This window comes from Chelonoidis abingdonii, chromosome 3 (genome assembly GCF_003597395.2).
Source record: "Chelonoidis abingdonii isolate Lonesome George chromosome 3, CheloAbing_2.0, whole genome shotgun sequence".
Classification (NCBI taxonomy): domain Eukaryota; kingdom Metazoa; phylum Chordata; order Testudines; family Testudinidae; genus Chelonoidis; species Chelonoidis abingdonii.
In genome coordinates this window covers 184214888-184229013 of record NC_133771.1, presented here as the reverse complement: position 1 = coordinate 184229013, position 14126 = coordinate 184214888, and the positions used below count along the sequence as shown (strand labels likewise).

Sequence of the window (14126 nt, the reverse complement as noted above, 5' to 3'; positions counted from 1 at the left end):
TAGGTGTTTTACATCATGGCTGGCTAACAACGAGCAAGTACTTCACGTGTGGGACTACTTCTAAGTGTCAAACCTATACTAAGTATAGTTTAGTATAGAATTATTACTGTAGTAGCTACATGAGTCAAATAACAATATTTCCATAACACTTTTACAAGTGTTACTTTGGTATTCAAAAGCATTTTTCACAAACAGGTTATTCAATTCCAAACTAATATGAAATGAACTTTTCTTTTTACTGCTCTCCCATTCTTTCCAGTTTTTCAATAAGATTATAAAAAGAAGCCGTGATGATGGGTTTGGTTTTTTAGTTAGAAAAAATAAGTCTTGAGGCTCTGTTCAAAAGTCTGTATTCTAGGAATGGTAATATTCATTTGTGTTGCTAACTCTTGTGATTTTTATTGTGAGTATCATGAAACCTAGTGTTTTTCTTAAAGCCCCAGCAGTTGGGCCTGTGATTACATAAGAATCACATCTTTAATTTAAAGGCAAAGGTGAGTTTCTAGCCCTTATGGGTGTGGAGAAAAACTTGAAAACATTAACCCAAAAGACTCAAATCAGAAGACAAATGAAAAAACTTCAGAGTGCATTTTTTTCCCAGAAGTGTCATGGATTGGGGAAGGGGTGGAACTGACTCATGATTTTTGAATGTTTAGGATTGGAAACTAATAATATTTTGTCAAATTAAATTGACCATCATTTTGTCAGTGTACTCGTCATATAGGACCAGATGGAAAGGCCATAGAAGTCAATGAAAAGACTCCTGTTAACTTCAAATAGTTTTGGGTTAGCCCCTAATATAGATACTAAGAAGACAAGTAATGTGATCTAAGGTATTTAGCTATAGAAAGTAGACAGACTGAAAAAGATGTATTCAGGTCCAGATTAGGTTTAGGCAGGGGTTCAAAGTTGGCTCCAGAAAATGGGTCCCTTCTTATTTTAGAACCAAGCAAGCAGAGATTCAGATCAGGAGAGTCAACTACAAACCTGCCTGAAATTCTCAAAGTTTGGTATAATCTCTATCAGAATTTCTAGACTTAATTAAACCACCTTAACTCAAAGAGGGAAGAGGGATGAGATTGGCCCCTCTATTTGATATTAGCCTTTATGGAATGAGTGCTGATGTGACAAGTTAAAATCAATGCAAAAAAACAAAAAAACAAAACAGGTGGAAATGTTGTATTGTCAGATCAATAATTACTGTTTGTGTTCAATATTATCTTTTTAATTTATGGGAGGTGCACAGAGTATTAGACAGGTTTCACAAAAACCTAAATATCATAATAAAGAATGGGGTTTGTACGGATGTTGGTCTCAAATTCAAGGACACCTAGTTATTATTAATCTAAAATGCGGATTTTTTTACTTGACTGTATAGTCAGTGTGAAATAGTCTGTTTATTAGTAGGGTCTCCCAATCAGCAGAGATTCCAGAAATATGTTTCAAACATTTCATTTGTAGTCTTTAGTGTTAGAGATTTTACAGAAGGCCTCTCACACTGGGTTTATTGGCTCTGAGGTCTTTACTACGCTCTGCCACTGACTTTGGTCAAATCACTTAGGCCTGTAGCTTCCAAACGCATCCATTACGTTCTGGTACCCAATTTAAGGTACCCAGGGCCTGATTTTCAAAAGAAACTGTTACCTCTTAGCACAAACTGGGGAGAAAAAATGCTTTAGGTGCCTCAAATTTACCACCTAAGTTAAATAGGCACTTTTGAAAACGTAGGCATTAGTATATCTGATCCTCAGCTTTCCCCCATCTATATACAGGGGATAGTGATACTTCTCTACCTCACAAGGGTACTTGGAAACCTGTTTAATTGATGTTTATGAATCATTCTGAAATGATTAAATGGAAAGTGCTGCACGAGAATTATTCTTCAAAAACCATTTTTAAAATCAACTTGTAGTTTTTAGTGTTCCCTTTACTGTTACTGAGGAAATCTGGTTTTCATTAACAACTCTTCCCTATAATTCTCAGCCTGATGAAAGAATTAACAAAATCACGTTTGACATTAGTCTGCTGCCCTGTAGATACTGTAAGGCTTAAATTGCACACTACACATTAGGCACATTTTCATTTTAATGTAATCTGCAAACACCCATTTCCACAGGCTAGTAGCTGCTGGAGAGCTCCATACGTTCTGGCTAGGGACATCATCCCCATGCACACACCAACCGCTCAAGGGAGCACATCCTATGCTCTACACAGACTGAGGTGCTGAAATACACATGGTGCAGTGGGCACCCAACAGTGGGCACATAACTTCCTGGCTGCAGCTAGCCTAACTAGAAAGGGAGAAGTGATAATTGCTATAATTTATTTTTTATCTACTAAAATAGCCAGTTTTTTCAAGTTTTACAGTAATTGAGATGCAAGCTGTTAACTGTTATGGGCCCAGTGTTGGATGATTTGCACTTGCATGCTCCAGGGCTGCATTTGGCCCAAGATGCCATTTCAGGGCCAACTAAGAGTAAATGGGCTGTAAGGGAGGAAAGCCATATTTCAACACACATACCTGTAACTAGCCAGAAAAGATGTGTTGTGTTATCAAGTCAGTACCATGGTGAAAAGAGAAAAGATGGCTGAACTGGATCATCTAATAATGGCTAGAGAAGTGGCCAGCAGGGATTACAGATATCACTACTATCTCTCGGTTTATTTAGAGCAACAACAACAAATCTCATTCCGCAAATTGTGTATGCAGCTTGTCAATGTAACCATGCCTTTCCGTCACCCTCATTCTCCCTCATGCAGGGGTGGCTCTATGTATTTTGCTGCCCCAAGCACGGCAGTCAGGCAGCTTTCAACAGCACGCCTGCGGGAGGTCCGCTGGTAATGCAGATTCCCGCACCTTCGGCGTACCTGTGACCGGCGGAGCTCCCACAGGCATGCTGCCGAAGGCAGCCTGATGGCCACCTGTAGTGAGGCGCCCTGGCTCTCAGCTGCGCCTGAGAGGGCAGAGCCCCTGCAGCCTCCACCGCCACCCGTTCCCGCCCCCCAGAAGTAAAGCGGCGGGACAGGAAGTATAAAAGCACAGCCCCGGCGCTCACTTAGAGGCTGGCCACTGAAAAGACTAGATGCGGGCAGCCGAGCTCCCGCCCGGCCTGAGCTCCCCCGTACCCGGTATCCTGAGGAGGACTGGCCGAGCCTGCCCCGTGCCCAGTATCCTGAGGAGCTGCCTGAGCTTCCCTGTGCCCGGTATCCTGAGGAACCCATGGTCCAGGACCCACCGGAAGACACCGCCGAGACACAGGTACCCCGAGAGGGGGAGGTCAGAAGTGGCCCAGGGGTAGCCGACCCTGGTTTGGCTCCTGAAGAGCCTGAACTGATGTCAGTGTGTTGCAGCCAGGATCCCCACTGACAGCAGCGACTCTTGGCCACTGCTAGGGCCCCAGGCCGGAACGCAGCGGAGTGGGAGGGCCTGTGTTCCCCCTGCCACCCGGCCAAGGGTGGCAGACTCCCCCTCTCACTGGGGGCCATTCTCCTCACTGAGGCCATTCTCATAGGCTTAGAGACTATTTGTTTGCTCAGCCCCTGCTGAGGGGCTTGAGCTCTGAACTGCTGATTGCCCCACCCTGACCCAGGGCTTGGGCTTATAGACTATTTGTTGGCTCAGCCCTGCTGAAGAGCCTGAGCTCTGAACTGCTTATTGCCCCGCCCCAACCCAGGGCCTGGGCTTATCGACTATTTGTTTGTTTAACCCCTACTGAAGGGCCGGAACCCGGAACTCTTTGCTGTGTGTAGTGAGGCACCCTGGCTCCCAGCTGTGCCTGAGAGGGCCGAGCCCCAACACTGGACAGTTACACCGCCCCAGGCACGTGCTTGGTGAGCTGGTGCCTGAAGCCACTCCTGCCCTCATGCATGCCTCCAGCTTCTTAGTTACTCACTCGTTTTTGTGGCTCCTCTTCATTTAGGCCCCAGTCTTGCAAACATTTACACACGTGCTTAACTTTTATCACCTTAGTCATACTGACCCCAAGAAAGAAAAGGATTTCCAATACCAGGGCCTACACTAAGACAAGGTATAAGTGCCTCTGACTTCAGTGAGAATACCCTGATTTAAGTATGCACTTAAGTATTAGCTAGACCAATAGTGCCCAGATCCTGACTGAGGCTGCTGGGTGCTACTGGAATACAAATCCCCATCATTATCTAAACTGGTGCTCAATACCTTCAACATCATTATCTAAACTAAAGTGCTCAATATGTTCAACTTCTGTCTGTTTCAGTGAGAGCTGAAGAGGAGCCGAGAGCTTTACAGCCTTGAACTCACAACATGCTCCTTACTCAAAAGGGAGGGACAACTTGTGTTCTGGAAGGAGGCTGAGTCTCAGCAAGGAAACATGGAGGCAGTAACATTAACCTCTAGATGAAATCCAGCCACTTTGAAAAACCCAGTGGTCCCCTCATAAGCACCACTACAGCACACTGTTACTTGTCCATTGGACACTGGCATATCCTCTCAAAGGGAGAGGTTGCTAGAAAGTGGGGGAAAATAAAAATGAGGGAGGAAGTGTAGGCAACTTAAAAATGGGAGACATTGCTACAAATCCTGAGGGCCTGATCTGAAACTCAGATGGTCAAAAATAATTCTCCTCAGCTTCACTGAATTCCTATACACAGCAACAGGGCTGGGTGGAGCAACAGACTGCGCCTCTGAGAGGAACTGGCTGTGGAATACCTTATCTGGCATGGCATGGCCACTGGAGAGGTATAATTATCACCCTCCTCCTGGCCTAGGAGCTAGAACAGCTGCAGAACTAAACAGGCTACTAAAGCTTCCACTGTCCAGCAGCTGAACTGGCTATTTTCTGCTGAACTAGGCCCTAAATATTTTCAGTCAGAGGAAAGCCTGATGGGTTGGTGGGTGCACGCATGTACCTACAGAGAAATGTCTGTGTATAAAAAGAAGTTTGTGTGTATGAGATCCTGACTAGTCTTTTCGTTCTGTATATTCATAACCTCAGACCAACGTAACATTTATTCTCTCATCTTTTTATGAAGATATCAGAATTAGTCTTTCAAACCATTTTACTGCAACCTAGGTCTGAGGGATTAAGTGATCTGTAGTAGTTCGTAGTGATTAAGAAACCTATCAGTTCCCAACTGACTTCTTCACAGCACCCCCAGTAACTTGGAAGGATACTGAGCCTTCCACTGAACAAAAGCCTCTCACAGCTGGATAAGTGTGGGAATAAGTAAAGCGACACCTGGGTTGATAAGAGAGGTCAGAATTTCAGGCCTACAGAGAGTGAGGACATCAGGAAAGGGAGGAGGACCTGTGGTTAAGGCACTAGTAAGAGACCCCAGTTCAATTCCTTGATCTGCCACAGACTTCTTTGGGCAAGTCACCTAGTCTCTCTCTGTGCCCGTTCCCCATCTGTATAATAGGTAGATACTAAGTCCCCATCTACAGGGGTGTTATATGGAGAACTACTATGGTAAAGGGAGGGCCACGTACGAGATAAAGCTTTGAGAAGATAGGTGCTATAGGGCTGACACAGTATTTCATAGCAAACCAATTTGGAGTGGGAGGGGGAGAAAATCACCTGCATCACTAAGTCAGAATGTAAGGATCGATCCTCTGCTGGTGTAAATCAGCAAAACTTCAATGGAGCTATTCTTACGTACAGCCACTGGGGATCAGGCTGTGAATATATTGTTAAATTAGCAGTCAGCTGATGACGTATTTAGGAAGCTGCCTGCTATCACACTGATGTAGAGGAGACACCCAGAAGCAATATCTATAATGCTTTAAATATTTTTATTTTCTATTTTAAGAATATTGTTTTAGAAGCTTTTCTGTCCCCCTACCCCAAAGAAGTAGATTAAAAGCCAAGGCTGGCGTTAGGGCGTAGCAAGCAGAGCAGTTGCCAAGAGCCACACCACAAGGGGCCTGCAAAAGCTAAGTTGCTCAGGCTTCTGGGAACTGCAGCCAATGGGAGCTGCAGTGGCAGCCCCTGTGGGCACAGGCAATGCATAGAGTCCCTTGCTCCCCTCAAGGGCCACAGGGACATCCAGCCGCTTCTGGGAGCGGCCTGGGGCCAAGGAAGGCAGGCAGGGAGCCTGCCTTAGCCCTGCTGCACCACCGACCAGGAGCCACCTGAGGCAAGTACCTCCCAGCTGGAGCCTGCACCCCACACCCCTTCTTGCACCCCAATCCCCTGCCCCAGCCCAGAGCCCCATCCTGCACCCAAACTCCCTCCTAGAGCCTGTACCCCTCATCCCCTCCCGCATCCCAACCCCCTGCCCCAGGTTCAGCCCGGAGTCCCCACCCACACTCCGAACCACTCGGCTCCACCCCCGTCCCGCACGCCAACGTCCTGTCCCACCCCTGTGAAAGTGAATGAGGGTGTAAGAGAGCAAGTGATGGAGGGAGGGGGATGGAGTGAGCAGGGTGAGGCCTCAGGGAAGGGGCAGGGGTCTTTGGGTTTGTGTCATTAGACACTTGGCAAGCCTACTTTGGCTTCAGCCCAGGAAAGGGCAGCTCAGGCTTTGGCTTTCTGCCCTGGGCCCCACAGAGTCTATTTTGGCCCTGCTCTCCGCTTTATTTTGGTGGACCCCCTGAAACCTGCTCACAGCCCCACAAGGGGACCCACAACCCTGGTTGAGAACTGCTTCCCTACCCAGTTTCTCTTGTTCCATTTGGCAAACACTGACCTTGTCACAGTGCCACTACTGGTTTCAAGGAATTGAAAAGAAAAAAAAAAAAAAAAAAAAAAAAGACTTTTGTCTTAAAAACCTCTACTTTATACAGCAACTCATTGTAGCAAAGCATCTGTATCTTCATGCACCAGCATAATCCCAGATGACATCATAACGCTGGGAAGAAGGGCTTGCCAGATAACTGCTTCTGATGAGCCAGCAGACAGGATAAACACACCAGGCTGGGTTGACCGGGAGGGGAGCACAGAGGAGGAGAAGCCTCTACGTGGTTCCCCTCACGGCGTTGCTCTCTGATTTTTTCTGATGAAGGAAAGATTTGATGCTCCTCCTACCATCCCACCCTAAAAAAAGTCACAGAAACCCATCCAAATGCCCTTGCAGAAGCCATTGGAGGCCGCGGCTACTACCCATGCAGAGATCCATGGTAATCCTGTAGGCCTGGCCACCAGCACCTCCTAGCACAGCTCTCCACTTGTTCCTAGCTATCAGGTACTGCCCCTAGTTATAACTGCCCCTGGGGATCCCTCTCCAACCCTTCAAAGGGGACTCCCAACCACACAGGGGACCCTGCAGAAAGGATCTCACACACCTAGGCTTTATGACCATTTCCTCAGAATCGCCAGAGGAGCAGCAGGAGGACACATTCCTGTCCCCAGCCCAATTTCTCTTCTTCCCCTCCCTTGTACTGATCCTGGACCTGGTGGGCACATTCCATGGAGGTGGAGGAACAAGAGCGTGGGGGACAGTGATATAAAGGCAGCAGAGCTCTCATCACAAAGGGGAGATTGTGGGGGGAAAAGGGGGATCTGCATGTGGATCTGGTAAGGGAGAGGAGCCAAACACAATTTCTTCTTTTCCCCCACTGTTAGACACTACTTTTTTAAAATGGGCTGGTACACTAAAAAAGCTAGGGCCAGATTCACTGACCCTAAGTCAAGTGAGTCACCGTGCTTGAGTAAAGCCTGCAGGATCTGGTCCATCAGATTATAACAGTTTTAAAGTTTAAATTTTGAGGACTAAAAATCTTAACAGAGTTTCTTTGACTTAATACTCCAGACAATACATAGGAGTCAGATAAACTCAGTTTAACTGGTACATTCCACTAGTTACACAGGAGGGCATAAGGTGCCCAGCTTCTATATTGGTATGCTTGCAATACATAAACATACAGAATACTGCAAGAATGAGACAAAGCTGTATGTACATTGTTAACCCCCCAAAATAGTAACAAGCTGAGACAGAGTGATTTCAGATGCCACCTAACACTAAATTCTGTTTAAAATCAGTAGTCTTATGTTTTCTGTACTGCACTTTAAATAAGTTTTAGAATGTTAATAAATGTTTTATTAAATCAAATGCCCTATTTTCTTGAATGTATTTTTTTAAATGTTTCATATATTAGAGTTTTGGCATTATAGGAGAGGCCTCATTCCAGTCTGACAACAAAACATTTAAAGAACAGTTAAATGTTGGATAATAGGACTATGATAGAGGAAACACTAAATGACTCTCTTATTTGTGCACCACTCACCTGTATTTACATCAATGACATCATAGTCATGAGTAGGGCCCTACCAAATTCATGGTCCATTTTGGTCAATTTCATGGTCATAGGATTTTAAAAATAATAAATTTCATGATTTCAGATATTTAAATCTGAAATTTCACGATGTAATTGTAGGGGCACTGACCGAAAAAGGAGCTGTGGCAGGGGAGGGCCTGCAAAGTAATTGTAGGTGGGGTTGTGGTAGTGCTACCCTTGCTTCTGCGTTGCTGCTGGCAGCGGTGCTGCCTTCGGAGCTGGGCAGCCACAGAGTGGTAGCTGCTGGCTGGGAGCCCAGCTCTGAAGGTCAAGCTGTCACCAGCAGCAGCACAGAAGTTAGGATAGCATGGGATGGTATTGCCACCCTTATTTGTGCGCTGCTGCCTGCAGAGCTGGGCCCTCAGTCAGCAGCCCCCACTCTTTGGCCGCCCAGCTCTGAAGGCGGCAGCGCAGAAGTAAGGGTGGTACGGTATGATATTGCCACCCTTACTTCTGCACGGCTGCTGGTGGGGCACCTCCTTCAGGGCCAGGCACCTGGCCAACAGCTGCCGCTCTCCAGCTGCCCAGCTCTGAAGGCAGGGCAGAAGTAAGGGTGGCAATACCATCAAACCCCACCCCCCTAAAATAACCTTGCAACAACCCTGCAACTCTGTTTTGGGTCAGGACCCTCAATTTGAGAAACAATGGTCTCCTTTGTGAAATCTGTACAGTATAGGTTAAAGCCACACAAAAGACCAGATTTCACAGTCAGTGAGGTGTTTCTCATAGCCATGAATTTGATAGGGCCCTAGTCTTGAAACTAAACTAAACAAACATCGTTCAGATATAGATATGACTTTTGCCTAGCTGGAAATGAGGTCAGTTCAAATATTTATTTCTGCTGCCTCTGCCAGTAGAAATTTTGCAATTCATTTCATGCCCAGTGAAAGCATATTATATATAACTGGGTGAATAAGAACACAAGAATGGCCATACTGGGTCACACCAAAGGTCCATCCAGCCTAGTATCCTGCCTACCGATAGCGGCCAATGCCAGGTGCCCCAGAGAGAGTGAACCTAACAGGCAATGATCAAGTGATCTCTTTCCTGACATCCATCTTCACCCTCTGACAAACAGAGGCTAGGGACACCATTCCTTACCCATCCTGGCTAATAGCCATTAATGGACTTAACTTCTATGAATTTATCTAGTTCTCTTTCAAACCCTGTTATAGTCCTAGCCTTCACAACCTCCTGAGGCAAGGAGTTCCACAGGTTGACTGCGCTGTGTGAAAAATTTCCTTTTATTTGTTTTAAACCTGCTGCCCATTACTTTGCTTGTTTACTTTGAATGTTGTTTTCTTTGCTTAAGATGGATGTCTGTCTGAAACATATACTTTAGTTCAAACACTAGTTGTTGGGCTATATATAGAAATCACAAGATGAAGTCTATGGTCTGTATTATGCAGATCAGACTAGATTATCTTAATGAAAAAAAACCCTTTACATATATTTGAAATGAAAAACACAGTCATGTCCTTGTGAGAGGCTCAAGACATTGCAATGTCAACCTTTATGTATTTTGTTTACATAAGCCCCCAAGCAGCTTCACGTCATTTAACTTGTGACAGTTTCTTCGTCTGCAGATTTGCAGAAAGTAGGTGTTTTTAATGTAAACTCAATAGTTATTGAAATCTTTTCTTGACATTTAACAGATATCACGAATATCAATACAGTAATAACAGGGATCACTTGCACTTCAAGCAGGTTTTGTTTTCAATAAGCAGTTTCAAAAACTACAGATGGACAAAGCATCTTCCACAATAGGATTTGTATTTGGAGACTTGCTAACACAAATTATTCAGTTTGTTTTGTTCAGGCACCAGACAAATTATTACAAATGGAGGTGGTGGAGAGCGATAACACTTAAAATAAGGCAGTCTTTTTTATAAATTGCAAAACTTTTAGTTATTTAAATTTTCCTAATTAAGCATGATCAAGAGAGACTGCAACAATCTGGGTTTCTGTTAAGATGTGGTGTTCTTGAAAAGGAAGAGAAACAGATCTCACACTGCATAAAGCCATTCAGAATACTAATCAAAAGAGAGTTTTAAATCTAGACAGGCTACAGAAGTCATTGCAATTGTTTGGACTCGGAATGATGATTTCAGAAATTCAAGTGATGTGTTGCAATGCTGTAACAAACTGAACCAGACAAAATGCCTTCCCATAAAATTAGATGATGCCATTAGCCACCAGTCAGAATCCTACAGTCATGTACTTCAGTCACCAATAAGGGACTAGACAGAGAACTGAAGAGGACCTGGCCATTTAAAACTAAAAATAAAGTCTAACACAGCTGATTGGATAAGAGTTCGATTAATTTTTTTTTAAACCCAACATCCTGTTTTTATCATTGATTTTAAAAACAAGGCAACACAAGGAACTTGATGGAAGCAGGTGATTACTACAAATCAGTGTAGAGACAGCCCAACATAAACAAATACCCCTGAATTCATCAATGTGTACTCAACCATGAAAATAACTAAGCTTTGGAAAACACTTCAGGCTGGAATAATAAAAAACGTCCAGGTGTTGGATCAGCGTTTTGGCTTGATCTGAAAGTACTCACCTGTCCTGCAGTGTCATACAGACCCAGCAGATACTGCTTCCCCCCAACTGTAACAGTGACTGTAAAAGAGGAAAAATAAAGATGTCGCTAATAATGTAGCTAAGGGGCACATAAAGCACCTTTCTGACACAAAGGTAGAGGAGTGTTTTCAGTTATACAAGCGGACTCAACATTAAAAAACAACAACAGAGGTCTAAACAAGCTAGTACAAGAACACATCTGCAACGCACTTGGAGATGCAGAAAGAATGGGTTTAATATTTATGTCGTTTCATGTCAAGCACCCAGAGCCAATAGCAGTTCTCTTTGAAACCTTTCCAGGCACTTTTTAATGTGTTGGTCTTGTTCAGGCATTTATATCCGCCGGCACCGCCCCCCAGCAGTTAAAGCATACTGGGCCAGGATCCTTCGTATGTACTTTCATCTGGAGGAGCCTCTCCAAGGGGAGATGGAAGTGGGCAGGCAGGCAGGACCGGCACAGAAGGGTTAAAACCAGACTTTGTGAAGAATGTCGAGGCAGAAGGCCCAGTGTCGGAAAATGGCAAAGTTCCGCTAAAGTTCTTCTGTTGCAGAGGAGGAGCCTCTTACTCAGCACTTCTAAGCCCTCACGTTTACTGCCGATCCAGGGCGCCCCTTACCTGCATAGTGGTCAAACACGGTGGGCACATACTCCTCCGGAAACGCGTCGTTGGCATAGCTCATCAGCAGGCACGTTTTCCCCACAGCCCCGTCCCCCACCACCACGCATTTCAGCATGACCGTCCCGGTCCCGTTGGCCATGGTTCGAGGCCACTCGTCATTGTCAAGGGTTCAGCTGAGCTCCGAGGGGCGAGTCCGCATCTTCGCCGCCCCCGGCTGCGGGTCGCTTAGCTGGCGCCGCAGCCCGCCGGGGATGGCATTTCTCCCCCGGGCAGGGCCAAATTCGGCTCGCAGGGATTTTCCTTCCTCTCGCCCCTGCCAGCTGAGCACGATGACACAATGGATCATAAGACGTGCAGCTCGGAGAAAACAGGAACTTTGAGCAGGAAAACCAACACGGGGCACGGCACTTTCCTCCTCCAGCCCAGGCGGCCACCCAGGTGCAACCTCGCCCCTAGGCTGCAGTGACAGGCACCCCCGAGAGAGGGGCCAGGGGAGAACTCCCAAAAGCAACTGTTCGGCTACTTTCCTTCTCGCCCCCGCCCCCAACTTGTCCCGGCTTCAGCCACCACTTCGGAAACCCTGCAATCTCAGACTAGCTTGATTCGGAGGGGAAAAGGAGGAGCGAAGCCAAATGGCTAAAGAGCGACTCAGGGCTCCTCTCCAAAGAGCCAGCAGCTCTTAGAAACGTCCAAGGCTTTGCAAGTGCGCCCGAGGCCTCCTTCTGGAAAGGAAAAGAAAAAACGGGAATCCCTTCCTCCACTAAAATCATCGTCACATGCCCGCGGGTTTGGGAGATGATCGTCTCGTAGGTGAGCCGGCTGGCTGAAAGAGGGAGTTTTAAACTAGATGGCTAGAGATGATGGGGTGAGATGATGTACATACATATACATGCACCTATATTAAACAAGCACATATCTATGCGTATTGAAATTTCATCACTATAGAACATGAGATTGTAATGTCGCATTTTCTCTCTTTCCCGCCACACACACACAGCAAAATCCGTCATCCTAAAGGGGTAGATTTACGAAAATTGCTTCTGAATTGAGAGAGCCTCCTTCTCAGTGAGTGGGATTTTGACAGGTTAGAAATTAACACCAGTTAATTTTCCTATTGTGAAGAGTTGTTGGGATCTTTTCTCCCTTCCCTCCACAAAATGAGAACTTATCCTCTATGGATAAGAAGAAAACTTTTAAAAACAAAATGGTGTCAGGTTGAAATGGGGCTGACCTGCAAAGTACAGAATGAAAAGAATCAGTCAGAAAAGGACTGGTTTTTTTAGCACTGGATATATATTAGAGATGTCCTCATACAGAAGCAAATCTGTTCTTGGGTCTGAATTTCATGACTGCATTATGTGCATACATTCGGGACGTGTATATGTCCGAGTCATGAAATTCAGTCCTAAATACAGATTTGCCTGGGTATGAACCCATTTCTAATATATATCCAGTGCTGAAGAAACCAGGCCTTTCATAGCTAATAAATTAAACCACAATAGTCCATATATCTAAACAACCACACATGTTGGGTCTTCAAGCAACAAGCAATGCCATCCAAACTAGGGGGTGCTGCTAACTTTGCGTCGTTTTAAACCATCATTGAGAAGCCTGGATGCAGTGCTGAGCTGCCAAGTACTTAATACTTAACAGGGCCCTGAGATTTATTGCGTTCCCAGGTAGTATCTTGTTGGCCAACACCTTCACATTAGCTTGGCAAGCACTAATGATAAAATATATTGTATAAGAGATTATGGATGAACCCTGGCTCCATTAAGGTCAATGACAAAACTCCCATTGATGCTCAGAGTTCACCCCCTACTCAATTTTTTAAACTGCAGATTCCTTAAATGCAGGAGACCACACTGATAGTGAATTCAGTGATAGTGAAACTCACCTTTTATTTAGGCTTGAAAGAATCAATTTTTATTTTTTAATAATTTCAATGGATCTCAATGTTTATTTTTAAGCATTTTTTTCAATTTTTATCAAATTATAGTTTCACAATTGTGCAAAATTATGAGGTTTAATTTTTTTATTTGTTTAAATTTTCACAGTTCAAGGAAATTATGTGAGGGTTAGACAATCATTATTTAATGACAGCAGATGTTGAGATTCAAAAAGTTAAAGCTTTATAGCCATTAAAACACAAATTGTTAGTGTCACATGTCAAAGTATACAGAGTAAATATCCTTCATCAAACTCTAAGAAGTGCTCAAGTAGCATTTCTCTTACTTTGTCTACGTGTAAATTTAAATTATTATCGAAGGAAATATTTTTTCCCTGGTTTGTGTGTGTACAGTGAAATCAACATTTACTGATAAAAAATATAATCCTTCTAAGTCTACTTTTTACTTTATTTATTTTAAGACTTATTGCCAAATCCCTGAGCACCACACAATCATGATAAAACATACCGCTTATTGCATCACAAAGCACAAACAGCCTGCCTTGTCATCCAAAACTACCTGTTCTCCACCCTATCCTTATGTTAGCCCCATTCTCCATTGCTAAAAGAGGCTAGGATAGCAAATGAGCCTCACAGCACATCCTGAAGGAATTAAATCCAGGCTTTGGCAGACCCAGAAGTATGCATGCGTATTCTGGAGCCAGTCTGTTATTCCCACCCTGTTTCAACCCCGGACCGTCATCTTGAGTGT

At 44.7% G+C, this 14126-nt stretch overlaps 1 protein-coding gene across 1 annotated transcript in view; it reads right to left on the bottom strand.

The window, feature by feature from the left end:
- The window catches only part of RHOQ (ras homolog family member Q), a 32092-nt gene extending 20081 nt beyond the window's left edge, over positions 1–12011 (bottom strand). The window contains exons 1-2 of the mRNA XM_032770222.2: positions 11464–12011; positions 10827–10885 (exon numbers count right to left, since the gene is read on the bottom strand). Of these exons, the coding sequence (XP_032626113.1) occupies positions 10827–10885; positions 11464–11605 (201 nt within the window). The 5' untranslated portion in view covers positions 11606–12011. The remainder of the gene's footprint in view (positions 1–10826; positions 10886–11463) is intronic.
- Between the last annotated feature and the right edge of the window lie 2115 nt (positions 12012–14126).